Source organism: Acanthopagrus latus, chromosome 8 (genome assembly GCF_904848185.1).
Source record: "Acanthopagrus latus isolate v.2019 chromosome 8, fAcaLat1.1, whole genome shotgun sequence".
NCBI classification, from domain to species: Eukaryota; Metazoa; Chordata; class Actinopteri; order Spariformes; family Sparidae; genus Acanthopagrus; species Acanthopagrus latus.
In genome coordinates this window covers 6,225,994-6,253,840 of record NC_051046.1, presented here as the reverse complement: position 1 = coordinate 6,253,840, position 27,847 = coordinate 6,225,994, and the positions used below count along the sequence as shown (strand labels likewise).

The following is a 27,847-nucleotide window of genomic DNA, read 5'->3' as shown; positions in this document are numbered from 1 at the left end:
TTCCACCACCTTGTTGCTTCACTTGCGGAACCGTGACGGCATGGGAGTGATTTTGTGGGTTTATTTCTTTGCCAGGTGACTTTTATCTAGATGTTTCCCTCCAGTCCTCTCTCTCATCTTACTATATGCTGCAAAACCAACAAGTAAAATAAAGTAAAGTAAAATTTCCACATATTACTCATCCTTATTACCAGATACCAGATAATTCAATCATCAGGTTGAGTAAACCTACTAATAATCATGCCTCTTTTTTTTTTTTTTTCATTTTTAATATTAACAATGACTGCAAATAATTAGACGAGTCAGAGGGTCTAGGATATTGGAAAAAGGAGCTTCTGGAAGACAGGAAACCAAAGACGCCCACACACATGTAGTGAAGACGCAGAATCAAAGCCTCGTATTGATTTGTGTTGATGACAAATGGTGGAACAGCAGAAGTGAAGCTCACGAAGCACCAGCACAGTTTTCTGCGACATAACTACGCCCACATTCGGATGATAAAATGTAATATACTTATGTGGCATTAAATCATCGAGGTTGACCAGAATGTAAAAGGCGCAGCGGTTCTTACACGCACACTCGACATGACATCCCAGAAAATCAACTAACGGACCGATGTTGATGTGATCAGTGTGCCATAAGTCTGAATCAGGACAACCACCATAAATCATGTCGTGTTTTCTCATATTGAATCATGCGTATATGCACTCTCCTCGTTTCATTTGCAGTATTGTTTCTCGGAGAGGGGGTCCATTATTCTTTGTGGTAATTCCATCAAAGTAAGGTCATCCACCAACTGGGGCAGACTGCGTCACTGGGTTTGGTTGAAAGGTCAAAACAACAGAGTTTTAAAGGTTAACGTCCTGCAGCAGCAGAACATCGGCACGACCCTCTCCTTTTGTCCTCTTTTTAATAGTGCTTTACCATTTTTTTATTTCATGCCTGAGCCACTCAAACTTCTCTTCACATCATCGCCTACAGCTCGGCAACGCAGGGGAATGCGTTTGTGCTGGAGAGGCCAGTGCTTTCCATGGTCCTGAAACAAACATCTCTCTCTCTTTTTCTCTTTCTGTGTCTCCGTCTGTCTCAGCCTCTTGTTTATTAAAATGTGCGACCCTAGCTCAAGGGATACCACACAACAGTCACTAATAGCCCCCGTAACCCCTCCCTTCTCTGTCTGTCAGTCTCTCTTTCTGTCTCTCGAACACACAAAACACTCTCACTCACTGGTTCTTGTCAGAGGAGGAGCGACATCAACGCTGGGTTCCTCTCCGCCTCTGCCTCCGCTCCAGTGTGTCGACCGAGGTGAGAGGAACATGGACCGGACTCAAGCGGCTCGTCCACGTCGTTCTCAGCAGACAAGGTGAGAGAATATTTCCCTGTGGATTTCTGCCAAGGTAAGGACACGTCTTTAGAGAAATGTACAAACTTTACGGAGACAGAGGTTTTAAAGTCAAGCATGTTTTGGCTCTCAGAAAGTCAGACAATCGTTTATAACGTGTCTGGATTTTCACACAAATCCCCCCCAGGGTCTAAATAACACCCTTTAAAGTAGAAAAACAAATACACATATACAACAACGATGTATGCTTTACAAATATAAAGCATTTGTAAGTTAAGATGGCATTAAAATGTTGATGAAAACATCCCTCACAGACTCATCAATAATATTCCAGGAACAAAATGTCATGTCTTATGTTATTGATTATACATTGATTGAAATTTTACCCTCCACATGCTGTTTCGGCTTCCTGTCGAAGTTTTTTCTATACCGCAGGGGTAGATATGGCTGTTATTGTTCCCCCAAGGCTGTTCTAGACATGTTTGTCTTCATTTCTGTCCCGAGCTGAAAGCTTTCAATCAGCCACCTGCATCAGATCCCGGCTCTGGATTCCCCAGTCTCCCTGCTCCCGAGGAATCCCCCCCCGTGACTCTGTCTCTGTGTTTAATTAGATTTCAAACATGCAGCTCCTCCCTGAAAACTGTACCTACCAGATGAAATCAAGTTATGTTTTTTTTTTTTTTGAATCCTCACTCATCAGCCCTCCTACTCTTGGACTCGCTCTGCGTGCATGGCACTGAAGCCACCTCTTATGTGCCCACAGCTTTGAGAGATTATTTTCATCTCTTCCTTCCCTCGTGCCTCGTCTCCTCTGGGCCTTATTATTTCATTTTTATTTTTGCAATCCGTCCCACCGTGCCGGTCTTCTCTCCTCTGCTCTTCCCGCGCTCTGGCTCTATTGCAGTGTAGGTTTTTCTCTCCTCTCTGTTACCACTGCCGTGCGAGGCCAAAGCTCAGGCTCGTGTGAAATGTCCCACAGTTCAGACACAGGACAACAAACTTACAGTAACTACTGCAACAACATCAGGAACACCTGCTTCAAAACACTGCCTTGAAAAACTATTTCATTTCTGTCCGATATGGTCCCAAATGTGTGCACTGTATTTCTATCTGTTTTTTTTTTTTTTTTCAGGTCAAACATATTGTGTGTTTACTTGCTGGAGTTAAATTCCCATCTGTGCAAACACCTGGAATGACGTTACAGATTTCCAGTCAGAAACATGTTTGTCCTGGAGAGATATAGCAAGCAATAAAATGCATTTAAGAGATAAAAGCTTTTTTTATTTTCTCCAATGAAATAATAAAAACTGCAACACTTTGATCCTCGTAGTCGTTAAATCCTCCTTTTGATGGAGCTGTGTATCCACACCTGCTCGTGTGTTGGCAAACAAGCCTCTCGCTTCACCGTCTCGTCTGCAGGTAACTTTACTGAGTCTGCGGCTGACTGTCGTCTATCGTTCATGATATCAAAGACAGTCTTTTTAAGGCTGAGCTCACCCAGCCAGAGGAGTACTACTATGTCCTACAAGCATATTACCGGCACAGCTGTTGCAGGCAGCATCTGCTGGATCTAATTACTATGTTTCTGTGGCTGTCAAGGAAATACTGTTTGCCTCTGTGACTCTCTCCAGTAGCCCTGAATAACAATTAGGGAGGTCCAGTAATGCAGGTCTTATTAGTGTGAATGAAGAGAAGAGGTGCAGACGGGCTCGTGAGCAGGCAGCGATCTCCCGCTCTGGTACGAACCAATACCACCTGACATGGAAACATCTTCACACCAGCTCATTAGACAGCTTGTTAACATATGCTGCGTGTGCGTGTATGTGTGTGTGTATGTGGGCGAAGCAGCTTTCAACAACAAGCCAATTCAAAGTGCTTCACATAAAACAGACGACATACAATCGATACACAATGTTATCTAAACAGACAATATAAATAAGGATTAAAATACAGGGGAACAAAAGATTAAAATTTTGGGAATAAATACTCAAAAGTTTGACTTAAAGCTGCTGTAAGCGATTTTTTTCGTAAAGCGTTATTTCAGCAGTAATCGCTGCTACAGAGTGTTTGGTCATTAACAAATGTCTCGTTGGTCTGTCTGCTCGTTGGACCCACAGTGAGCAGGATCCTCCTGTCTGCTGCTGTTTGTGGAGATTACCGCTGCACATACATGTGGCGACACAGAGAGGAGGGAGGGGATTGCTAACTGCAACATGGACAGGAAGTTCGCTAAAACGACGATAACACTTACAGCAGCTTTTGTTAGAGGCAGAAAAGCCTTCATCAATGATCTCAAAGTTTTTTGGGGGGTTTGTTCTGCCTAAAAATGCAGCTTTTCTGTGTTTAGTTTTATCTCTGGAGACGGTAATCTGACAGAGCTTAGAGAGTTTGTAACAGAGCAGCGGATCAGAAATGTGTTGAGGCACTGAAACAACTCAAACAAACTCCAAGATCTGAGAATTGGACTTTTCTGATTTTGGTCAGGACTGTGAATGCTGTAATGACCAAGTGCAGCGTTTGAGTAGCCGAGCCTACTGAAGATAAACTCATTCTTATGTATTTCTACAAGTCTTTTAATTGTTAATATATTCTTGAGGTGACAGTATGCTGATTTTGTAATAATCTTAATTTGGATGTTAAATTTAGGTCTAGGTTCATAACCACATTAGATTTCAGTCCTCGTTTCTGTAATTTAATGTTAGCACCAGCAGCTGAGCAGTCGTTCGTCTTTGCGTCCAAAAGCAGCTGTTTGTTCAATGCACCTCAGTGTTTCCATGGCAACATAATCACCTGATGGTATCATTATATACATGTTTGTATTGTCCATGTAGTTAGGATAAGAAATAATTTTGTTTCCCATAAGAAGAGTTAGTGGGAGCGTGTAGATGTTGAGCAGAAGAGGTCCAAGGATGGAGCCTTGGGGAACTCCACATGACATTTTTCCAGCAGATATGTAATAACAAGTCGACACAAAACAGTCTCTGTCCTTCAAACTGGATTCATTCCAGGTTTGCGCTGTGACATATAGGCCCACCCAGCTTTCCAGTGCATCTGTTAATGTGTTGTGGCTGACTTGATTGTTGATTGCACCGCTGAAATCTAATAATATCTTGAGAGAAATGTTTCCAGTGTCTGTGTGGATGTCATTCAATACTTTAACAACAGCAGCTTCTGTGCTGTGGTGTGATCGAAATCTTGACTGGAAAACATCAAAACAGTTCTGTAGGACCGGGAGGGTGTTAAGCTTTTGAAAAAAAACAGCATTTTCAACATAATTTTCTTGTTTTAAGAGTGGTTTGATAACTGTAGTTCTCATGGCTGGTGGGGAAAAGCCAGAGAAAAGAGAAGTGTTGACTAATTGCAGAAGCTCTGATGCAGTTTAAAATATTTTTTCAAATGTAGGCCAGATTTCTAGGCAGCAGGAGGAGGATTCCCAATGCTGCACAATCTCTTCCATGGTAACATGTGCATGGTTGATCGGATCGAAAAATGTAATCCTAATTGAATTCATTTTAAGTGAATGCAAGGACAATACAGTCCCTCAACCTGGTACTGCAGGACTGAGAGCTTGTGAATTTTATCACTTAAGGTGGAGCTGATTGTTGCGGATTTAGCGGATAAAAATTCAGATATTAGAACAAAGACAGACTGTGGCTGATAAGTGAATTATATCACAATAGCTACAGCTGCAGATTAAGTTGAGCACATGTTGTCTACTTTTCTACTAATCAAACAGGAAGCGGAATAAAGACTTTAAAAAAGAGGAAACTTTTTTTTGACCCTGCTGACTCAGAGCATGTAGGAAAAGGTTGTCTTCGCTTTTTTGTTGACTTTGCTCTCAGAGATGTTGGTGTTGCAGAATGTGCTTGGTTGTGATGGAGTCAGACATCGTGGTGTCTACAACTCTGCACCACAAAGAGTGAAATCATCATCACAGCTGGTTTTTGACCGGATTTGACCTCAGTGATCAAAGCCTGGTGAACGTGTCGATCCCTCTGCTGACCGTTAGTGGTGGCTCACTAATAAAAACTGGGCTTCTTGTTTGTCAGGTGAAATCCTATATTAGCACATTTCTGATCGCTCTTTGTCAGTAGCATTGCCCCCCACATGCAGACTGAAATTATTCATTTTGAGTTGTCACAGACTATTTGTTTTTATTGTTTTACCTCTGTCATCTCTGTTCGCAGCATCGCCCACATCCAGAGTTACAGGTTGAATAATCTCTCAGGATGTGACTTGACTTTTTTTTTTTTTTTTGCCTTTTTCCTTTGGCTGGCACACTTAATATGACTCCCATGTCCAAAACTAATCAGCAGCCATCTGCACATCTGCCTCAAGGAGATATTGTAATGGTCTGTTGATGTGATCCGCTGTTTATGCCTACCTTTGGCTGTCTGCCAGATGTCTGGGTCGAAAGTTGGCTGAGTCAAATCCATAAATTTGGCCTTCTGTGGAAGTGCACTCTTGCGCTTATATCTCAAGGTTTTCCACTGAGATTATCCCAGCAGGTAGAAATCCACTTCACAGCACAAGAGTTCACAGGTCATGGAGAAGTTATGGCGTCATTCAGACAACTCTGATGAGCCAACTCCCCGGCAAAGGACATAGGGAAAGGGTTGATACCTCTGACGGTTTCTGATAATGTTTGTATAATGCATAAACAGGGCTAAATAGACCCGTTTATAATGTATTGCTATAAAACTCTTGCAAACAATCACATCAAAGTGCATGCAAATATGTTCTTGTCCGTTTTCATCCACATTATTAAAGCGACACAAAGCAAATCGTGGAGTAAGACAGTTGACTGTCAAGTCTCATCGTCAGGTCGACAGATACTGACGCTGTGGGGTGGCGTCGGATCTGAACCACCAACCCAAAGTGTCAGTATTTGATGACCAAAGTCTGAAACTCAACAATCAACTGTCTATCCAGAGAAGTTGCATTATGTTGCTTTAATGTTTTGATGGTTATAGTCACGAGCTACTTGAGGTATTAAAAGAGTACTGCTGCAAATACACCAAAGCATCAGAACCAGAAGTATCATCTTTTTTAAATTCCATGCATGTGGGTCCACGATATAATCAATTATTGCAACAAGTGTTGATAATTAACTGTCACAAACAGATAACTACTTACAATGAATATCTATATGTCCACATAAGCAGCTATAATGATCACAACAACTGGCAAAGTAGGCAATACCATCGATGTGTGGGTTGTGTTTAAACAATACACCAGGTACAGTGTTCGACATTATACAGGGTTGCATGATAAAGGGAAGGTTGTAAACACCTCCATGCTACACAAATTACAGAGCATCTGTTCAGTGTGTGGATTTTTTCAAGTACTCACTTGCAGAGCAGATGAAGCCGCACTGGAAACGTCCATTCTGAGGAAAAGTTTCAGTGCAGTAAGAGGTCAGGCTCATCTCACAGGCGAGGCTATGAAGACGTAGCGAAGCGTGCTGTCGTTTCCTGCAGGCACTGTGAACGCAGCACACCCTGTCTAAATTTCAGAGGCCGGCTTTGTGAGTTTTCTTTGCAAATGCATCACAAAAAAAAAAGAAACCGTCAGAGGAGAGAACGATGAATGGGAGGATGTTTTGCTGCCTTTTCATCTTTAGAAGTTAACGTTACAGTATAGCGACCGATAGACTGGAGGGAAAATTATTCACGGTGCTGCTCGAAGGCTAACAGCGGCTACCAGGAACATTTAGGAAGCCGTCTTACAATCAACGTGTGTTAATCAAGATGCCTTGAATTTGACGGCTTTGACTGTGAAAGTCTGTGCTGGTCTGTGTGAATCATTGACTGACAACTTAGTGTTTCTATTTAGCAAAAAAAAAGCTGATTTGCTCATTGTATCTACCTGGGTGGGCTGCTAAAGTAGAGCCACAGGATACACTGATTTGAAAATGTTTACTTGGTTATAGGACCTTGAACCCTCTTCCACCAAGACCCAGCGTTAACATTTACTGCCACATGGCCTAAAATATGACATCTAAAAAGCAAGATCCTGCATTTCTAACCTTAAAGTGTGATAGTTTTTTGGGACCCCATAATGAGAGTTGAGTTTAAAGTAATCATGAGAACAGATAGTCGACACCATGATGAATGCAGGTAAACACAATGATTTGCACATCCGCACAAATCCTATACGGCAACTCCACTGAGACCAAAATGTCGGCACAACTCGATCCTTGAAGTCACAACAGGCTGTCAAGACCAAGGTCCTGAAACACACACACACAAAACACACGACACACCAGCTCTTTCTCATCTGCGACAGAAAAGGGCCCAGAATGGGTCTTTGATGAGTGAGTGATAGAGTTACAGATGCAGTAATGAAGTTTCATCTGGCTGTAAGAGCAGGAAGGAAACATCTCTCAGGTACAGTATGATGTTATCATGTGGCCTAATGGAGTCACTTAGAGGGTTTTAGCAGTATGCAACAACCCTCTTGGTCTCATCTAAGTGTCCTCACATTGATTTTCTGATCACAATACATCAGTTAATGACATTATTATGCTGCGTATGTATCGCAGGTCTATTCCCGATGTTTCTTGGTTTTTAACTGTAACTCTGATGTTGCGGTGTTTCGCCGTTTGTCTGCTTTCCTGGGAGCGTTTCAAATAGGCAGTCCATTATAGAATACAAAGAAACAGGTATCTCCATATGCATGTCAGATGTTGTTTAGTAAATGCTTTTATCCAAAGCACCTAACAGCAGCACGAGTGCCTGGATGTTCAGCGTGGGTGGCCCCAGTAGAAATCCGTCTGTGCAGTCGCTGGAACAGACTTTCATAACTCACCAGTGCCTAGAAAATCATCCCCTTTTTCTTTATTTCACTCAGAGAGCTGAAATTGTTCCGCAGATAAACCGTCTTTCCTTCTCTTGACATTAAAAATGTGTCCTCTGTTAAAGTTTATCTGTCAAAGAGAGCAAACACATCCACACCCAGACATTTCCTCCCAATTGAAAACTCCAATTTTCAAACCAGGCAGTACCTATTTCATATCAAGGGGCAGAGACGTTGGTAGGAGCCCACTCCCCCATGCCTGAAGGATCAAGATAACAAATTGACATTTTTGAATGGGCTCTCATGCATAGATTAGATCCTCTCAAAGGGCATTTTGTGACTTTCAAGGCCGAATGGTAGATGTAAATGAACCCTCTGGAGGTGTAGGTGACCTCGTTGGATGCTCTCGTTCAACCCGTCAGCTCAGATTTCATCAGAGTTAAGACTTCCAGGTCACTTAAGATGTGGTTAAAGATAGCAGCTCGGGGAAAATAACACGAGCCGAGTGTCGACCAAGCGCCAAGACGGTTTTTTAAAAAAAATCATTTTGCACGACAGCATTTAAGTCTAATCGTGATGATTTATACAGACCTGCAGATTTCAAGCCTTTCAACTCCAGACCAGCTTCAACGTGTCATCCCTGATACGAGCATGTGGGGCACCGCTGCTGTATATTTTAAAACACAGCTGCTGCAGCCTGTATTTACTCACCTGTCCATCTTTCACACCTGGGCCAAGCCGTAAGCTCAAAAACACTCAAGCACCTGCCATGTGTTTACACGCTGACAGTTACGCATGACTTTGCACGTGTAACTGCGCAGACAGATAAATGGGCGCTCAAACACGAACATCACGAAACGCGGCAGAGCTGCTGCAAAGAGGCTGATCATTTTCTGATGGCATTACAATTTGTGTTCACCAGATCCAGGCGTGATTCGAGCCTGAAGCATCTGTGAGAAGGACGTCCAGAATCAGCAAGTATGGAGACTCTGAATTTATCCCACGCCACCAACACCAGCAGCGTGGAGGACGCCAGCCTCTTCTCCGTGACTCCGTACACGACCGTGGAGATCGTGCTCATCGTCCTGGTGGCCGGGTCCCTGAGTCTGATCACTGTCATCGGAAACATCCTGGTCATGCTCTCCATTAAGGTTTGGGTTTCCTCCTTTTTTCATCATTTACGATTAATGAGTGTGTTTCAAACATCCATCTCTGGACATCTTGAGAGGCACACCCCAGACTTGGAGATAAGAACACAGCACGTGAGGATTGGTAATCTAATAGAAATGAGAAAACGCACATCACATTGCACAAAAAAGATTAGCATCTGACAGCCTGCCCCGTGTTGTTTCTCTAAAGGTAAACAGGAACCTGCAGACCGTCAACAACTACTTCCTGTTCAGCCTGGCCTGTGCAGACCTCATTATTGGCGTCTGCTCCATGAACCTCTACACTGTCTATATTGTGATTGGCTACTGGCCCCTGGGAGCCGTGGTGTGTGACCTGTGGTTGGCTGTCGATTATGTTGTCAGCAACGCCTCGGTCATGAACCTCCTCATCATCAGCTTCGACCGTTACTTCTGCGTCACCAAACCGCTCAGCTACCCAGCGCGCCGCAGCACCAAGATGGCGGGTCTGATGATCGCCGCGGCCTGGGTCTTGTCCTTCATCCTGTGGGCTCCAGCCATTTTGTTCTGGCAGTTCATCGTCGGCGGCAGAACCGTCCCGCCAGACGAGTGCTACATCCAGTTCTTCTCAAACCCAGCGGTGACATTCGGGACAGCCATCGCAGCTTTTTACCTACCCGTCGCCATCATGATCCACCTCTACTGGCGCATCTCCAAGGCCAGCCGCAGCCGAGTGAGGAGGGAAAGCAGGAAGACGTCCGGCACCAGTCTGGGAGATGGCCCCTATCCCAGCCAGGAGGACGGAGGTGAGAGCCAGAACACCTGCATCACAGCAAAAGAAGCTCAGGAGGAGGCCGGACACGAGAAGGAGACGGAGCAGCAGCAGAACGGAAGCGGGCCCTGCAAAGACGAACGAACTGTCCAGGTGGATGCCGGCGCAGACCGCGTCCACGCTTCGACGTCTAAGGACACTGCGGTCCCTCCGTCGTCACAGAAAGGCTCAGAGGGTGAGAAGACAAATCAAACACAGCCACCTTCTCCAGGGAACTCAGCCGCTGACAGACAGAGTTTGGTCACAAGGAACCTGTTCAAGGTAAATTAGTTGTTTATATATCATGATTATCAGTATTTCTGACCATCCTAAGACTCCAGGAATGGCAGTGTCAGTCAGTCAGTCTGGACCAGACCATTGGATGAATCATAGGTTTTGTACAGACGTTCATAGTCCTCAGCGGATCTTGTGACTTTAATGAATGAGGGAAATGTCTCAGCAAGTGTTGGATGCGTCTCCATAAAACTTGATTTAGACCTTCACGTTCTTCTCAGAATGAATTACGATAACTTTGATTATCTCTCTTTCAATTTAGCCTCACCTCCAGTTTACAAAGTTTAACTTGTCCAGTATTTATTTTGATTATCTTGAATATTTGCTACCCCACGACCCTGCAGAGGATTAAGCGGCGTACATATAATGTGTACAGATGATGGATGGATGGATGGAATATTTGCTAAACTAATAGAATTCCCATGAGCCTCAGCTGCAAACTTCCTTGTATTTATACTGCTAATTATCAACTCCTAAATCAAGATGGTGAACGTGGTTATTGTTACACCAGCTGAACTTCAGCAGACTAACATGTTATTCATGGCACTCAGGGTCGCCTTACGTCATTGAAATACACAGTTAGCAATAAGTTTAAAGGTACAATATGTAGAATTTTAATCAAATAATTAAAAAAGTATAAAAATAAGAGTTCTGATGTTGTGTCTAAGACATCTTTGTGTAGTTGTAGTGTGGTAGTCCTGTGCCTGAAAACATTTTTTTTCTCCCAGTGGTCCAAAGCTCCTGTGTTAGCGCTGTAAATACCAACACTCCCAGGGTAGTCTGGCTACCTGCATGGCTAACCGAGCTAACAAGCTAACAGTATCAACAGTCGCGGGTGGATAAACAGCATGGACATTTTTTACAAAGTGCACCTTTAACAGCAATCAATAAAACATCTCTTCCTCCTCTGATTTTCCAGGTAACAAAGCAGACTGCTGTGGCGAAGTGGAAGAGGAAGGGCATCTCCTCCAGGGAGAAGAAGGTGACGCGCACCATCATGGCCATCCTGGTTGCTTTTGTGGTGACGTGGACGCCGTACAACGTGATGGTGCTGATCAACACCTTCTGCTCCATCTGCATCCCAAACGCCCTGTGGACCATCGGCTACTGGCTCTGCTACATCAACAGCACCATCAACCCGGCCTGCTACGCCCTCTGCAACGCCACCTTCAAAAACACCTTCAAGCACCTGCTTCTGTGCCAGTACAAGAACATACGAACGGCGCGATGAGGGTCAATACACCAACTTGTGTATAAGTTATGATCTTGTAAACTGCAGTTACACAAATATTGGAATGAACATGTTAAAATATAGACTAGATGTTTTATTATTGTACACGTTCTCCATTTCTTTTTTTCAGTTTCCCACATCGAGAATGAATCTTAACTGTAATGACGTGAAAAATACATGGCTTAGCGTTATAATTCTCTAGACAGTTCGTTCTGGTGGAGATGCAGTTTATTGTGAAAAGTTAGCTTTGACTGGATGTCAGTAGGGGTTTTACTTTGACGGGATGTTTCCCCTCTTTGCTCCTCCTAAGAACTTGTGCAGCATTTTCTTTGAGATGCTTTTTTTTTTTTTTTTTTATCCCCAACAGTATAATTGTGGACAGTGAACAGTGATTTTTTTTTTTAACTCTAGAATAAAAGTATAACTCCAGTGTAAAAAGAAGATAACATACAGGTGATATAAAGATGGTGTATTATTGACACAAGCTGTGACAGAAGAGAAATCAGCCAAACTAGAGAGAGACTAAGAGAGTATTAACAGCTATAAACTGATGTTTGAGTGTGTGTGTGTGTGTGTGTGTGTGTGTGTGTGTGTGTGTGTGTGTGTGTGTGTGTGTGTGTGTGTGTGTGTGTGGTTAGAGTTACTCATATTAAGCGGACGACCTCTGTAATCCATGTTGTTGTAAAATGAGCCCAGGTGTAACATTTGTCCACATCTTCACCTTCTTCTTTCTTCATGTATGACAATGTTTTCTGTAAATAAACGCAGTAAGGAGAGAACGTTTTGTTTGGGGTTTCTCATGATATTTGTGGTCAGACATATACAACATATGAGCCTCATTTATCTGCATCCGTGACCACATCAGGCTTTTATTGGGGCGTCGTGACTTCAGTCCAGTTGCTGCTGGGCTGCTTGGAAGAACCACAAACTGCGCCACTAACAGAAAAGCAGCTCTGCAGCGGTCTGCACGCCGGAGGAAACGGGGCAAACCCCCGAGAAGCAGAGAGTCTCAGAGTTATTTCACAGTGTTGCTACGACCACCGCTGAGCTGAACAAAAAGCTGCATATTGTCTCGTCTGTTCAGGAGATTATAGCTTCATTCCACTCAGTTAGAATGGAGCAAATCTCATAATATGATTCAGGGCTTTTTTTTTTTTCCTTGTACCAGCCGAGCACCACCTCAGCCAAATGAAGTGGAGATAATCAAAACTGACTAAATGACTTTTTCCAGATCTAATAATTGTTGTTCGTCCTCAGTGGACTTCTTTGGCTTTGTTATCATTTAGCTTCCTGTGTGAGTTGTTTGCTCATTACGTGTTCCGGCTTTTTACAATTTTCTTTCTAACACAGAGGCAATAATGGTCCAAAATGAAAATGCGAAGTGCATTATTTTTAATCACATTTTTCTTGGAAGAGGATCGTCAGATACCATGCCAAATAATTCCTCCACAAACTTTGGGAAATAATATGTTTTTGTAACTAAATGTAACTAGTTCTCTCTAAGTAAACAAACTCTGCTCTTTCCTTTTCTGAACAACACTCCCTGTTTTTGCTTTTTCCTTATATAACCCAGATCCTGCACAACAATTAAGATGCTTCATGAGCAAAGAGGCAAAACAAGATTGTGCAAACCCACATTTGCACGTTTTTCTTTCTCTGAATTGTTTCTTTCCCCTCCAGTCTAACAGTATACATTTCTACCATGAGAAACTTCCTTGACTTTAGGTTTCTGTGTACAAATCTGCTGGGAGACAATCTGAGGAGGAAGTGAAGTGAATAACAGTTCTCTCAGTTAAGAGAGAGAAAGCCACAACAACTCCTTAATTTGAAGGGTGTTACAGTGAACACCTCGCTGAGCGGTAACAGGGACATTTTTATATTCCCGCCAATTTAACACCAGAGTCTGAAATTCCTGCACTGAGCAGAAATGTGGAGAGACTCAGACTGTAGAGTGTGACTGTAACACCCCCTCCTGCTGCTTCTCCCTCTGGTCATAAACCTCTCCTGGATCCTGTCAGCCACCAGAAAACCAACCAGAAGGAGTCAATCTGAAATCTGCTCACAGGCTTCACACTGAGGATAGAAAGGACAGAGGGTGTCTCTGTCTGTGTGAAGAGGAAACTCCTGGTGCAGCTGTGGGTCGGCTGCGCCCTCTAGTGGAACAGATGAATCACACTGCTGCAGCAAAATCCTCACTGGACAGAAACCTTGACAACAAACCTTTATATCATTATACCATTTGTTCAACATTTGGTAGGTGTGTTTAACAGAGCGAAAACGTAAAAATGTGAGCTTCTGTCTGGGATCACTGTGTGTTTACAATGCAAGCTGCACAAAAAAACTGAATAGAGAGAGAATCATTACTCAAATATGTAGTGATCTCCTCAGCCTTCATCCCACCAAAAGTTAACCTGAACTAAAACCTTCAACAATGACCAAAACTTAAAGCAGAGGTACACAATTGTTCAAGCCTTTCTAAACACAACAGTCAGGTGCTGATACGAACATTGACGCAGGTAATACTTGCTGAAATCGTTCTTACCTTTCCTTATAAATAGGACCTTTAATGTGATTTCAGTGTCAGGTAGCAATCAATTTCCTTTAAACATCAGGGGTCCAGCAAAATATGATCACTTCATTACTTTCTGATGATAGAAAATCAAAACCCAGAGAGACATCGGGCTAATTTTGAGGTAAAATAACATATTTGGTAACCATAAGCTAATGTTAGCATTAAACCAATTTGAAGCGAGCATTACAGGAAAGGAGTGAACTAAGTCTAAAATATCAATGTGCATCTTGAACGCCTTTATTTGCACCTGGAAGTGAAACACACTGGAGGTGAACAAACAGAGATGTTAGCTTGGAAGGGGCTGGATGCTAATGTTAGCTAATGGTGAATTTGCAACATGGAACACATCAGTATAACATTATGTCAACATTCGAAGCCTCACATCCTGACAGTAACATCAGAGGAAAATGTGAATATGTTCTATGGGGGTGATGGGAGGCAACATCCACAAACATCCTTCCATTAAAAACACGTTTAAAAGTTTGTCTGAAGGTTATTTGAGGCTCTATCGTTGTGACTTTGATAAATCAAGTGGATATCTTCCAAAGTTAAAATCTTTCTAGCACAAAGTTCCCTCTAACTTTCCACTGCAGCTCAACGGACGAACACAAGGAGGAAGTTATACAGCGGAACACACAAACTGTTTTATTACAAGCGGCCTCACAATGATGTCAAGGCAGACGTGAAAAACTCTGACGCCATATGAGACTTAAAATGTGATCAAATCTGAAAGCTACTCCAGTTTGTCAGTAACAGAATCTGCCATCTCGTCTGTCATGCCCCGGGCTGCTCCCGTCTTTCCGCCTGGCAACAGACGCACAAAAGGCGGCGGCCGGTCACGACGGGGCCACTATTGATGCTGGTGGGGTTTGATGTAAACATGCCTGTTTGTTTATTATGTAACCCTCTGTTTGAGTTGCACTCATGAGTTTGTGCTTGATGTGATATGAGCCAGTGTTATCAGAGACAACACAAAAGTGGCTGTGCGAGTCCGGATGCCTGAGGTCTCAAGTATAAGAGCTTCTTTTTAACGTACACGGGGTCCTTTTTGGTACAAAAGGCTGTGCGAGGGCATGTCGACATGCACCTACATGGTATTTAAAGCCAGACACATTCCTACATTTTCAGGTTATGTTCAGTGCAGCGCTCCCATCAGTGTTGACCCTGTAAACACTGCATCCCGGACTAATTATCTACTTTACATTTAGTCAAAGTAACCCAAGAGCTGCTGCTGTTTAGTGTAAACAGACGCTTGCAGCAGGAAATAAGATGTATGTGGGCAGGGTACGGCCGAGCCACCACCTGGTCTCCTGTCGGGTCACCTGAGCAGGAATCAAAATTCACTTCATTACTGGCTGCCGGGGGAGTCATGTTGGAGGAAAAGGAGCAGACAGGAGCCTCCTGGGAGCACCTGCCACTACCTGGTGAGTATCCTGAGCCACATATAGAGGACAAAGCTTCGCTGAACACAGAGGAAGAGGAGGATGCCTCTGCTGCCACCACAGAGGAAGGAGTCAAAGATCAGTCAGCAAAGAGCAGCCCCAACCTGCTGCAGATGTTAAAGGCAGCTGAGAGCAGGTGGACGCCTCAGGGACGGCAAGAAAACGGGGAAGAGGCGTCCGAGACGGGAGAGCGAGTGACTGAAGCTCGGAAGACTGACATGGTGAGCAAAGACATTTTATATAAGACATGCATCTGTAAGCATTTTCCACAAGAGGTGTGAAGCTGCATATACTCAGGCTGTTAATGATTTGAGTTGCAATGTGCAGCCTTGATGAATGTTTGACCAGCACCCTCATACATATTTATAACCCTGCAAACATTTAGTCTCTTTAGAAGAACTAAACCGACTTAAAGGGGAAATGCCCTGATTTCATATAGTCTATAAGTCCATTCTTTCTGGGCAACTTTTAAAAAAAAAAAGGGGAAAAAAAGTAGAATAAATCTTTTTGTGGCTCCAGAAGAAGCTGCATGCAATCTGATAAACTGCCTCCAGTGATGTTGCAGCAAGTTGCATTGTGGGTAATGACACCCGAAGACACCCGGTTTTAAAAAGGAGGAAGAATGCATTGGAATAAAAATGGCGATGTCTCTGATCATTCGTTTATAACCTGTCTATAATAATTCCAGCATAGGAGTGAAACGGTCGACCAGTGGACCTGATGCCAACATTACCCACAATGCATCTCAGCCACAGAGTGACATCATTGGATCAGATTACTTGCAGCTTCTTCTGGAGTCACAAAACGACTTTTTTTTTGCTAGTTTTTACACAAATGTCCACCTGTAAACACGTTAATGTGTAAAATTGGTGGAGTCACCCTTTAAGTCTTTTTACAGATCTTGGAGATTATTGCTGCGAATGAACAAAAAAAAACAAAACTTGAAGACCACAAGTTTTATCTGAAGGTGAGAAGGTGAGCGTACCTGACCTCCTCACCTCACCTTGAAGATATCGTGAGGCTACGTCAGTCACGACCACCTGCACCTCCACCGCCTGCCCTCTGTGGGTGATGCAGGCGCCAAAAACTGCATTTCTGGTTCTGCTTCATCTTTTTTTTTTTTTTTTTATGTGCTGTGTGTTCAACAATTTTATAGGCGTACTAAACTTCTAAACTGGAGGTTGAAACAGACACTATATCTGTACATCCACAGAGCTGGAAGACATGAAGGAAAGAAATCAAAGCAGCAGAAGCCGAAAATATCTTTAAAAAAACACTGAATCCTTATATTTCCCATAATGCAGCTGCATAGCATCTTTTATTAGACCTGCGCAGGAGGTTTTCAGTGTGTTTAGCTGTTTGCAGGTTGGCTGATACCTCCTAGTACATGAACTATCACATGTATCAGGAAAAAAACTGTGGACGGCCCCTTTAAGAGTCTTTTAGTAACCTTGCTGAGCTGCTTTAGTCACTAAGTGGACAGAAAACAATGACAGTATACAGTCCAGCTCAGTTGTCTGATTTACGTGAGGAACACTAAGCTGCCGTCTGTCCCTGAACGCAGCTCTAAAGCTTGTGTTTTTTTCACTTTGCTGCTTCTTCTGTCGCAGCAGCTGCTCTCTTCTCTCTCTCTTCTCTCTGTCATGAATGTACAGTATGTTCATGTATGTGCGTCTCTTCACTGTCTGTTTAATGTACAGCCTGAGAGCAAAGTGCACTTGACTGTACATGCATTCACCCGTCGCCTCCAGTAACTCTCGCCTGAGCTTCTCCCTCCTCACAGCTCTCTCTCTCTTCCCTTCACCTCTAACCTGTTCTTCCCCTCTGTGAGACTCACAAAGACTCCATTTGTCTCCACCTGTCACCTGTGTGTGTGTGTGTGTGTGTGTGTGTGTGTGTGTGTGTGTGTGTGTGCGGGGTGAAGGTGTGGCGTAAAGCGTCACTCTGTGAACTCTGATCAGCATCAGCTCTGCAGAGTCGCTGCGGTCAGTGTGAGAGCCAGCATGAAGAAAGCGTACAGTCTAGTGAACATAACTAAAGCCAAGGAGCAGGAGGCCGTGCAGTCCATCTGCATCAAGGTATCAGTGCTTTTTTGTTGGTGGAGAAGTTTTCTTCTGCAGGGCAGTGAGTCAGGGTGATGTTGTTATTTAAGCACAAGCAAGAATTATCTTGGCTCTATTGATTCCAAGGACAGAGAGGAACATTTTGAAAAGTTAATTAGGAATTCAGGCTACAAATTGAAGCATGAACGGTTTCCCAAGGAGACACATTTTACCACGGTCACTCTAATTAAGATGATTATTAGCTTTCATTGTTTTTTTTTTAACAATAGCTGAGCTCAAACTATTTTCTGACCCCAGCGTGAGAACGTTGTTGACTTTCACACTGCTCCAAGTCACAGCTTAACGTCTTTTTGTGTTAAAGATTAAGCAGCTGCTTGAGTAAGAGTCTCCTTATTCAAACATTTGTATTCAAGTGATCATTACTTAGAACGAAAACAGAGTTTAACACTCGACCAGTTGGTCTTTAAACAGACATAAGTGCTCGAGAAAGACATTCATTTGTCTTAAATCAACTCGATCGACAGGTTAGATGTTGGTAAAGTGTGTGCCTGCTAAAACACATATTGGTAAAGGAAAATCTAACAAACGAGTAACAACTAAAACATGCCCATTCAGTCAGAAATATATCTGTTTTTAATTGTCGATATTTTCCATATAGAGGACATCCTTAATTTTCTCCCTTTATTGAGTTACTGTGGAGGGCTGTGGCCTCGGTCAGGAAACTCTTATCATCTTTTTTAGCAATTAAAAGAAGGATTCTCAATAATTATGTTTGATTGTTGTATTCTACATCCTCCAGTGGTGTTCCTAATAAGAAATAAGACGTTTTGAAGGGTAATTCTATATCAAAACATTATTTGATCTCATATTTTAAGTGTTAGAGTGTTTTTTTCTTATTTTTTTCTTGGGTTTTTGGATCTTATCCACATTTCTATCACCCGTGAAAGTCATAATAAGAGCTGTGTGGAAAAGATGTTGTGCTGTGAATACAAAGTTAAAAATCAGAAGAGCGGAGAGACCCCCCAAAGAGATCATCATTACAGTCGTTCACGAGCATCTCAGGTTTAATTGCTCCTAACGAGGTTTTGGGGGATTTGATTAGCAGCAGGACAGACTCCTCTCCTGATCCTGACTGATAATTCAGCCTCTCTCCGATGAAGCATGATAAGTTAATGATGAGCAGAGACTCTTTTTTTTTTGTATTAGTCACATTGAAATGAATAAATCTGCAATTTAATTTAATGCATAAAAAACAAAAAAATGTTTGATGTCTCCTTTAATATCTGAGCCAGCAGCATGTGTATACTGCAGTATACTGTACTTTCATATTTAAATCCTTCCCCTCTCATTAAAACTGCGGCCACAAAGCTCTAAACACTGGACTGTTTGGAGGAGGGGTCGGTGTGGAGGTGGAGGTGGAGGTGGAGGTGTGTCTGCATCGGTGGGTGTGTGCACATGTCTGCCCACATGGGTTAGAAACAGAACAAAAGCAGGAGATTGTAGTAGGAGGAGGAAAAAGAAAAACCTTCAGCCGAGCCTGCAGGGGGGGTTTTGTTTTGTTTTGTTTTTTTGGAGCTGCACTCGAAGCAGCAGAGTCAGGCGAGCAGCCAGGGAGCAGACATGGCCAAGTGGGACTCCTGTGGCAGCAGCCCAGCCTTCACAGAGCCACGCTGGATGGTGAGACGGCAGCAGATGATGAGGGGATGAGTCAGGAGACGAGAAGGAGATGTGTGTGATAGCGACAGGCTCTGAGCAGGTTACATGATAAATCAGCTCTGAATGGCTCTGTTCTGTGCACTTTTATCTATTATTGCTGCATGAAGTTGGTGAGACTTTGTTCTTGTGACCAGCAGCTACTGAAACTACCACTTTTCTCTGTCTCGCTAACTTTATTTTGTCTTTTCTGGCTCCACAGCAGATACAGCTCACCGACCAGAAGCAAGAATTCAACAAGCGTCCCACCAAGACCGGCCGTCGCTCTCTGTCGCACTCCATCTCACAGTCCTCCACAGACAGCTACAGTTCAGGTATGGAAACATGAAAACACACACGCATACCTTCTTAAGTCTGATCACATGTCTTTGATATATACACGGAGCTACTTCTGATCCCAGCAGCACGAGAACTACAGGCCCCCGAGGATTAGCCTCTGCGCTTTTTCTGCCTCAGCTGAACCTTAATTAAAAGGAAAAGTCCTCTGAAGACTTAAGTCTCTTTAATTTGGTCCTAATCGGCTCTTTATGCCTTTCTCAAACGTGTCAATCACTGTCAGGGTTTGTAGAGACTTCAAAGGCTCAGAGAAAAGAGTCACCGAGCCCGAGTCTGATTTCTGAAACAACAGAAACAACTTATACCTTAATTAGTATGTCTGCCATGTCTGAATGCCTCGTGTCTGTGTTGCAGTGGGCAGCGACAGCTCAGAGGATGAGTCCTCTCCCAGAGACAAGGCTCAGAAAACCTCCAAGGGCTTCTCTGACTTCTGCATCAAAAACATCAAACAGGTCGATTTCGGACGCAGAGAAATAGAGATCGCGCAGCAAGGTAACGTCAAAGAGTCGTCAAGCCACTTATATAGACTGGAGCTTCCATCCAGTGTGACTCACACAAGAAAGGAAAAAACAATCCCTAGATACATGAACGTGAGCATTCGTGATCGGTTTCTGTCTGTGATGTCTAGAAATGCCAGCTCTGATGGTCCTGAGGAAACGAGCAGGAGGGGAGAAACCTCTGGCCGGAGCCAAAGTGCTGGGCTGCACACACATCACTGCACAGACGGCGGTCAGTTCAACACACACACACACAAAACACTGTCTGCTCTGATTGGTCAGCTCTGACAGGCTTGAGCAGGCCCCTCCCACTGTCTTTGTCCTTGGCTGTGCTGTGGTCTGTCTGAAGGTGAAGGTGTTTCGCTCTCTGTTGCAGGTGCTGATTGAAACTCTCATTGTGTTGGGGGCTCAGTGTCGCTGGGCGGCCTGTAACATCTTCTCCACCCAGAACGCTGTGGCTGCTGCTCTGGCTGAACGAGGTGCGACCGACTGCGTGAAACTGACTCATCTGTTTGTTTTAACTTCCTCACTTTCTCCTCTAAGTGTCGCCTGCTCTGTATCTCAGGCATCCCGGTGTTTGCGTGGAGAGGAGAATCAGAGGACGACTTCTGGTGGTGTATTGACAGATGTGCGGGTGGGAACACCTGGCAGCCCAACATGGTACCGTGAGCAAACACCTCTGATCTGTCTCAGGGATGTTTTAGGGGTCATGACAAATCTTAAAGCAACATTACTGAACTTTTTTACCTTGAAATAACAGCTTCAGAATCATGTTGATGGTACAGGTCGATGGTCGGCCTGAGCAGACACTACTCGCTGTGCTTTAACAGCATTTTGATACTTTCGTCAACTTTTTTTTTACAATCAGGAACCTGTAATGACTTTTTCTAGTTCAGTGAGAAGTGAGAGTTTGGAAGAGGCTGGACCGATGGAGGGCTTAGCTTGTTTTTTTTCACTCTTGTCAGATTCTGGATGACGGAGGCGACCTGACCCACTGGATCTATAAGAAGCACCCGAGCCTGTTCAAGAGGCTCAGAGGCATCGTGGAGGAGAGTGTTACAGGCATCTATCGGTTGGTTGCACACAGAACCAGAACAACGCTCCTACGAGTCCACAAAGTCATTCTCCAGCTCAGGTGTGTGTCTCCGCCGTGTGTTTCAGGTTGTACCAGCTGTCAAAGGCGGGCAAGCTGTGTGTCCCGGCCATGAACGTCAACGACTCGGTGACCAAGCAGAAATTTGACAACCTCTACTGCTGCAAGGAGTCCATACTGGACGGGTAATGAACTAATAGATAAAACCACTGGTACAGCACTGAACTACAGTCTGACTGTGTTGAACGCTCCTCTTGTTAAGGTTGAAGCGGACCACTGACGTCATGTTTGGAGGGAAACAGGTGGTGGTGTGCGGGTATGGTGAGGTCAGTACGAAGAGGAATTTCAGTACAGAAGAGTGAGGACATCTCAGCAACTCTACAAACCTCTTTTCTCTCTTCTTGCAGGTCGGCAAAGGCTGCTGTGCCGCCCTGAAAGCGTTGGGTGCCATCGTGTACGTCACAGAAGTGGATCCCATTTGTGCCCTTCAGGCCTGGTATGAATGCAGGAAGCTTTTATCAGCACGGATGTGAAGGAACGCTGCAGCGAAACATCATGAAATGTTGCTTAAAAAACAAAACCCTGTTCTCTCCTCCTCTGCTCTTAGCATGGACGGCTTCAGAGTGATTAAACTGAGTGAAGTGGTCAGACAGGTAGACGTGGTCATCACCTGCACAGGTAGCTGCTGTCCTCCAGCTCTAATCAATAATATCAATACGATGATAGGACTGTGTTTAACGTCATCTTTGTTTCTGTGCAGGCAATAAGAACGTGGTGGTGAGAGAACATCTGGACCGAATGAAGAATGGCTGCATCGTCTGCAACATGGGGCACTCCAGCACCGAGATAGACCTGGTGTGTGTGTGTGTGTGTGTGTGTGTGTGTGTGTGTGTGTGTGTGTGTGTGTGTGTGTGTGTGTGTGTGTAAACCTGTGTGATTGCCTTGTATAAACTCTTCCTTCTCTTCCTTGTCAGGCGAGTCTGCGGACCACAGAGCTGAGGTGGGAGCGCGTGAGGCCTCAGGTGGACCACGTGATCTGGCCGGATGGGAAGAGAATCGTCCTGCTCGCTGAAGTGAAGATAAATTTAATCAATAAACACCAGCGCCAAGGGATAATGTGTGGAAAAAATAATTTATTGTGAAGTATATCCCCACAGTGGTCTCTGAACTGGGCTCCTGCTGCACATCATGATATTTATTACACAGAATCCTTCAAAAATTAATGAATCAATTGACATGAAATGTTGATTTAAACAAGAAGTTCAAGTAGCAGCGATCATTTTCAGTACTATCAGTAGTATCTGCAAGAGCATTTTTTATTATCCCGTTCATCCCACATAGCTTACACTACACACAGCATCAGCCATAGCCGTGCTAGCTACTTTCTATAATGAAATACCTCTTGATGTGGGGCTGTGTGATGAGCGTATCCCTGATCGGTGTGTTTTTCTGCAGAAGATGACCGTGAACTTTCACCCTGTGTGGAGAAGCAGCATGCTCTGCTCCACCACACAGGAGGAGGGCTGGCGGTCATCCACTGCAGGTCATACACCCATTAGAGTTCCTTATACAGCCCCACATGAAAAGACCTGAACCATCACTTTAAACCTTCACATAGAGTCTTACAGCTCCACATATGCCCGTCTGATCCGAGATAAGTTGAGCACCAGGAGCACACTTAGCTGCAGCATAGAGACTTGAGGATTATTCTTTACATAATTATTTGAGATAATACACTTCCCTGTACATGTCTTTAGGTTTCTATCAGTGGCTGCCGTCACAGCACAGTGTGTATGTTTGATGCTCTCTCAGGGTCGTTTGCTGAACCTGAGCTGCTCCACGGTGCCGTCGCTCGTCCTCTCCATCACCGCCACAACTCAGGTCGGCTCACATGTTTCATGTTATTCACTTGTTTTAATGTTCGCAAAATACAGACACTTTGAGACAGGTGTTAGCCGCCTGTCGTTGTATAAACAGAGGCTTTCACTGTAATGTTCATCAGGCGATGGCTCTCATAGAGCTGTACAGCGCTCCAGAGGGACGATACAAACAGGACGTCTACCTGCTGCCAAAGAAGATGGGCAAGTCGTCTGCTTACATGTCCTGAAACAGTCAAAGCTTTTAGTGTGTTTCAGAAGTCATTAACTGATGTGAATGTTTCGTGCTTTCAGATGAATTTGTGGCCAGTCTTCACCTGCTGACGCTTGATGCTCACGTCACAGAGCTGACTGACGAACAGGCCAAGTACCTGGGCATCAGCAAGCACGGGCCCTTCAAACCCAACTACTACAGGTGTGTGCTTTGTCTTACACACACAACAACAACAACACACACACGCGGTTTATTCTTTATTTGTATCTAACAGAATTAATTGTCCATACAGGTATTAACCCCCAGGAGATACAGCTGAGCGACAGACGCTCTTCAGACGCCTCTTATGGATTTCACATCCTGCAGACTCTGATGCCCTCTGCAGTCTGAATCAGTTTCATGGAGAGTCGTCGGCTCGCTTCTCTCCTCTGCAGAGTTGCATCTGTTTAATGTGTTGTTTCCTTGTCACAGTGTCCAGAATGTAATCATAGTGAATTCTGATTTAAGATGAAACACAAAGTGCTGAATGGGAGCTGAAATGAATATGAATGTTGCATATTAAACGGAGCAGCAATCAGTGATGTAAACTGTATTTAACTGTGGATTATAAATTAACAATTCAAGTGATTAAAGCTGAATATCTGCTGAAAAAAACACATTTGTACATATAGAAAAGCTTAATTTCTCCTGATCTAAATCGCAGATCAAAACTTTTTTTTTTCTGAACTTCACCTTAAAAACTTCTGGAAGTTCAGCGTGCATGAGATATTATAATAAAAAACAAAAGTGTTGCTCTTTATCACACCTTTTTCTTACGTCTCATCATTTTAATATAACAATAAGAAGGTGTTTTGTACTGAACTGCAAGAAAGCGCAGCAGTAACAGGACGTACTTTTAAATCTTCTACATTTATTTGATAACTTTTGTTACTTTGCTTCAGTTTTAGAAAAAGAAGTATTTTGTCTGCACTCGACTGAAAAATCAAATAAAATCATCAGAAAGATGCTGAATGATGGAACAGATAATCAGTCGACTCACACCACATACGTGTAAATATATTGTTATGGCCACGCAAAACACACAGTAAGCTCAACCTTGTGACAAGCAACAAATACAAAGTACATCATACCTACAAGTTTGCAAAAATGTAACTTAAATTGGTCTGAAACTAATAAAATCTCCATGAACTCAATTCACAAACAAAACTAAACCACCAGGCCTCCATCCTAAAATAGAATAAAAACAACTGATGGAAAGGAGAAAGACAACAGAGCTCTCAGCAGGTCAGAGACGGTTCGTCTGGAGAAGAAGAAGCTCCTGATTCCTGAACGACCATTAAATATGCAGCAGGGTCTGATTGCTTCGTCAGGAACACCTGAGAGAAGAGAGGATGGAGAAGAAGAGGAGAGAACGACACAGAGGAGGAGGAGGAGGAGGAGGAGGAGGAGTGCTGTATACTAGACTAATACTCCTTCTGATCCATTAAACTCTTCGATCCTATCAAACTATAAATTGTTCCCAACAGTGATTCATGGAGAGGCTGCAGTAAAAGACCACAGACCCTCCTGAGTGACTGTTTTGCCACTAGGGGGCGTCAGAGCTCTGAGTGATTCTTGCAGTGGGTTTAATTAAAGGTCTCACTGTTGTTAATGGTCTAAATTTAGCGCCGGTTTGTTTTTGTCTTTTTAATGAACCTCTCACTCAAAAAGTCACACCGCGCTGAGGTCAAGGTTATAGGGATTCAGTGGCAGATGGACGGTGGTTTGCTTCGGTGTGTGTGTGTGTGTGTGTGTGTGTGTGTGTGTGTGTGTGTGTGTGTGTGTGTGTGTGTGTGTGTGTGTGTGTGTGTGGAGTAGCTGTCTTGGAGCTAATCTGCAAGGCGATGAGGTCAAACCGAAACACAACAGACCTTTGCTACAGAGGACATCTTGACATTTAGCAGTGATTTAAAACAAAAAAAAAAACAAACAGTAACAGGTGTGAATAATGAAAATTAAAGATGGCTGGATTCCATTTAGCTGCCTCAGTCTCAGGTCCCTGATATTGTGCTGCTCTCTCAACTCATTTGTATTCTGTCAAGTCAAGCCGGAGTCACAATCTCACATCTCTGGTTCCTGAGCCTCTTGAATCTTTAAGTGTATTCTGCCTCTCTGCTGTGACGATCACGGCAGGAAATGACACACACACATTGAGATAAAGATGTATTTAACCAGTGTTGTAACACAGTAATTTGTTTATATACAACAGCAACAGGGTTCGTCACCTACAGAACATGAACTCAACACATCAGGTCATTATTACTTTTTAATTCTCACCTTTTCTCTCCATCCTCATTAATTCTCTGTGTGGTGTTTAAAGCTGTCTGTGGAAAGAAGACATGTATTTTCTAATGTTTTCCATTTCCCTCTCATAGCTAATGATAGTGATCATCGTCTCTGAGCGTTACACAATCTATCCCTTCTCATAACCTGTAATTAGTTCCTCTTGTACAAGCGATTAGTTTGAACTATCGGCTCCATTTATATGATAAACGCAGTGATTACATTTCAGGTGCTTACGGTGTTTGTTTTAGTTCAGTCATTAACGTCACCGAGCGTGAGACATTAGTTCCTTTTATTTTGCTTTTAATTCTCACATCCATTCATAAAGATAATTTTTAAAAAAAAGTCTTCTCTGAGTAGCTTTCTGAATCAGACGCTACGTAATTAAATCTGCTCCAAGAGGATCCAGCTGGTCGTATGACAATCTTTATCTCTTTCCCCCCCGATTGTTGCAAGTCCTAAAAATACCCCCCTGTCCCTGGATTACTGTAATCCAGAATCTCCCTCTGTGTGTGTGTGTGTGTGTGTGTGTGTGTCTGTGTGTGTCTGTGTGTGCTGAAGATCCTTATTGAACTGAACACTGTGTTTCGTTCGGGGCAGCAGGCTAAAGGTGAGTCACTAATGCTGCAGGAAATAGTAGCCGCTGCCTCTCCTCTCTCAGATAACTGGAGTCTTTATTTTCCCGATTTACCTCAAACGCCTCATTCCGTCACTCTTCTCTCATGGCGGTGACAATAAGTGAACCGGCGTCTGGAGCTCACCTTTCCCCTGAGGAGGTGTCAGCACGTCTGAATGTGTCGGTGTTTTGTATTCTGAGAGAACGCTGCGAACGATCGATAAACTCGGACTCGACACGCTGAGATTAGTGTAATACACCTTTAATGTAATAGCCACAGCAACACAGTGATGTACAGCACAGAGGAGCGGTCGAGACAAAAGCAATTTAACAGCCATTAGTGTGAGAGATTAACGAGGAGATCGCCACACCCAATCTAATCTAATGACACCACTCATTCTCCTGTATTACCAGTGTGTGTGTGTGTGTGTGTGTGTGTGTGTGTGTGTGTGTGTGTGTGTGTGTGTGTGTGTGTCCTGCTGGTAATCCATTGGTTGATGATGCATCTGAGAATGACAGATGGCCCGTTCGGCCTATACGCTGCAGGCCCCTGTGTGCCCAGGTTAAAGGCAATGTTAGCAACCAGGAAGTTCAGGATTCTGTGTGTGTGTGTGTGTGTGTGTGTGTGTGTGTGTGTGTGTGTGTGTGTGTGTGTGTGTGTGTGTGTGTCCTGGCCTCCTCCTCCCTGTCAGGGATTCTCCCTAAAGAGCTTTGATGCCTTCCCTGCATCACTACACGGTCTAATCACTCGGACCAGCTGTCAGCACGCCGGCCTCCCTCCTTCCTCTCTCCTCGTTCTCCACCGGCACCACTTAACCTCACATCCTCTGCAGTCGGCCATAATGGACTCTCGCAGCGTCCGTACTGAAACATGATGAACGTATATCAGGCGCTCATCGCTCCGACTGCTCGGTCCCACCAAGGAGACTCAGATGGTGGGCTTACTAAATAATGGAGTCTTGCCATTTATCCTCTATCATCGCCTCATTCTGTTTTCCTCCTGGTCTTTATTCCCACACTTTGCTACAACATAATGTTCCTAATGATGGTAAATCATTAATTATAACACTTAGAAGTGAAACATTTCAATCCAAGATACATTCAAAGGCTGCAGTGCATCAGCAGATAAATCCGACATGTTCCAGTGCATCAGTCTTGCAACAAGGTGTCACTTTAATTCAGTGTTTTAAGAATTTTTCCAGATAATTTTTAACCAAATTTCAGTCTGATTCTTGGACAGTTATGAAGGAATGTGGTCGTGTGAGTTGAGTTTGGTTAATCTACTATTTTGCCAAAAGATTATTGCAGGTTTAAAGTAAAACAACAGTGTTAGTTTCAGTTGTAGGTTCCAAGAAATGTGGATACAACTCAGAAGGGCTTGATTCACTACGACAAAAACACATTACATGAAGTGGATAAATCAGATTAGATCAAATGTTTGTGGCAAGACCTCGCAAATACAATGAATTATTTATTGACTTTTAAGGCTTAACATGCAT

At 43.6% G+C, this 27,847-nt stretch overlaps 2 protein-coding genes and 1 long non-coding RNA gene across 7 annotated transcripts; 2 read left to right on the top strand and 1 right to left on the bottom strand.

Annotated features, from left to right (window-relative positions):
- Nucleotides 1-1,228: 1,228 nt before the first annotated feature.
- On the top strand, nucleotides 1,229-26,785 carry LOC119025071 (muscarinic acetylcholine receptor M2-like). 3 transcript variants are annotated; one of them, XR_005076686.1, is made up of 5 exons: nucleotides 1,229-1,363; nucleotides 9,063-9,291; nucleotides 9,500-10,360; nucleotides 11,292-12,236; nucleotides 26,763-26,785. XR_005076686.1 is itself a non-coding variant. In XM_037108395.1 (4 exons), exons 2-4 carry the CDS (start codon nucleotides 9,121-9,123, stop codon nucleotides 11,601-11,603), a joined length of 1,344 nt encoding a protein of 447 aa, XP_036964290.1. In that variant the 5' UTR covers nucleotides 1,229-1,363; nucleotides 9,063-9,120; the 3' UTR covers nucleotides 11,604-12,374. The 3 variants fall into 3 exon arrangements, 2 of the variants coding, with proteins under 2 accessions (XP_036964290.1, XP_036964291.1); XM_037108395.1 differs by lacking the exon at nucleotides 26,763-26,785 and having other exon boundaries at nucleotides 11,292-12,374; XM_037108396.1 differs by lacking the exons at nucleotides 1,229-1,363; nucleotides 26,763-26,785 and adding an exon at nucleotides 8,468-8,880 and having other exon boundaries at nucleotides 11,292-12,374.
- LOC119025070 (S-adenosylhomocysteine hydrolase-like protein 1) lies at nucleotides 15,395-23,836 on the top strand. Of its 3 annotated transcripts, none has more exons than XM_037108391.1 (17): nucleotides 15,395-15,838; nucleotides 19,596-19,707; nucleotides 20,084-20,221; nucleotides 20,358-20,458; nucleotides 20,603-20,705; nucleotides 20,792-20,886; nucleotides 21,192-21,298; nucleotides 21,388-21,504; nucleotides 21,582-21,645; nucleotides 21,727-21,815; nucleotides 21,927-21,997; nucleotides 22,080-22,174; nucleotides 22,294-22,392; nucleotides 23,132-23,200; nucleotides 23,322-23,400; nucleotides 23,491-23,611; nucleotides 23,703-23,836. In XM_037108391.1, the coding sequence occupies exons 1-17, from the start codon at nucleotides 15,449-15,451 to the stop codon at nucleotides 23,707-23,709; spliced, it is 1,857 nt and encodes a 618-aa protein (XP_036964286.1). In that variant the 5' UTR covers nucleotides 15,395-15,448; the 3' UTR covers nucleotides 23,710-23,836. The 3 variants fall into 3 exon arrangements, with proteins under 3 accessions (XP_036964286.1, XP_036964287.1, XP_036964288.1); XM_037108392.1 differs by lacking the exon at nucleotides 15,395-15,838 and adding an exon at nucleotides 17,358-17,695; XM_037108393.1 differs by lacking the exon at nucleotides 15,395-15,838 and adding an exon at nucleotides 19,225-19,357.
- LOC119025072 lies at nucleotides 23,655-24,703 on the bottom strand. The gene is made up of 2 exons (XR_005076687.1): nucleotides 24,541-24,703; nucleotides 23,655-23,943 (listed from the first exon to the last, which is right to left on the bottom strand). It is a non-coding gene; the product is annotated as an uncharacterized LOC119025072 (long non-coding RNA).
- Nucleotides 26,786-27,847: the final 1,062 nt, after the last annotated feature.

Excerpts from the sequence above, each read along its gene's own strand:
- LOC119025071 (XM_037108395.1), top strand. The coding sequence starts at position 9,121 with ATGGAGACTCTGAATTTATCCCACGCCACCAACACCAGCAGCGTGGAG. Across the intron at positions 9,292-9,499 it reads TGGTCATGCTCTCCATTAAG|GTAAACAGGAACCTGCAGAC; the intron begins GTTTGGGTTTCC and ends GTTTCTCTAAAG. Across the intron at positions 10,361-11,291 it reads TCACAAGGAACCTGTTCAAG|GTAACAAAGCAGACTGCTGT; the intron begins GTAAATTAGTTG and ends CTGATTTTCCAG.
- LOC119025070 (XM_037108391.1), top strand. The coding sequence starts at position 15,449 with ATGTGGGCAGGGTACGGCCGAGCCACCACCTGGTCTCCTGTCGGGTCA. Across the intron at positions 15,839-19,595 it reads AAGCTCGGAAGACTGACATG|CAGATACAGCTCACCGACCA; the intron begins GTGAGCAAAGAC and ends CTGGCTCCACAG. Across the intron at positions 23,401-23,490 it reads CCTGCTGCCAAAGAAGATGG|ATGAATTTGTGGCCAGTCTT; the intron begins GCAAGTCGTCTG and ends TCGTGCTTTCAG.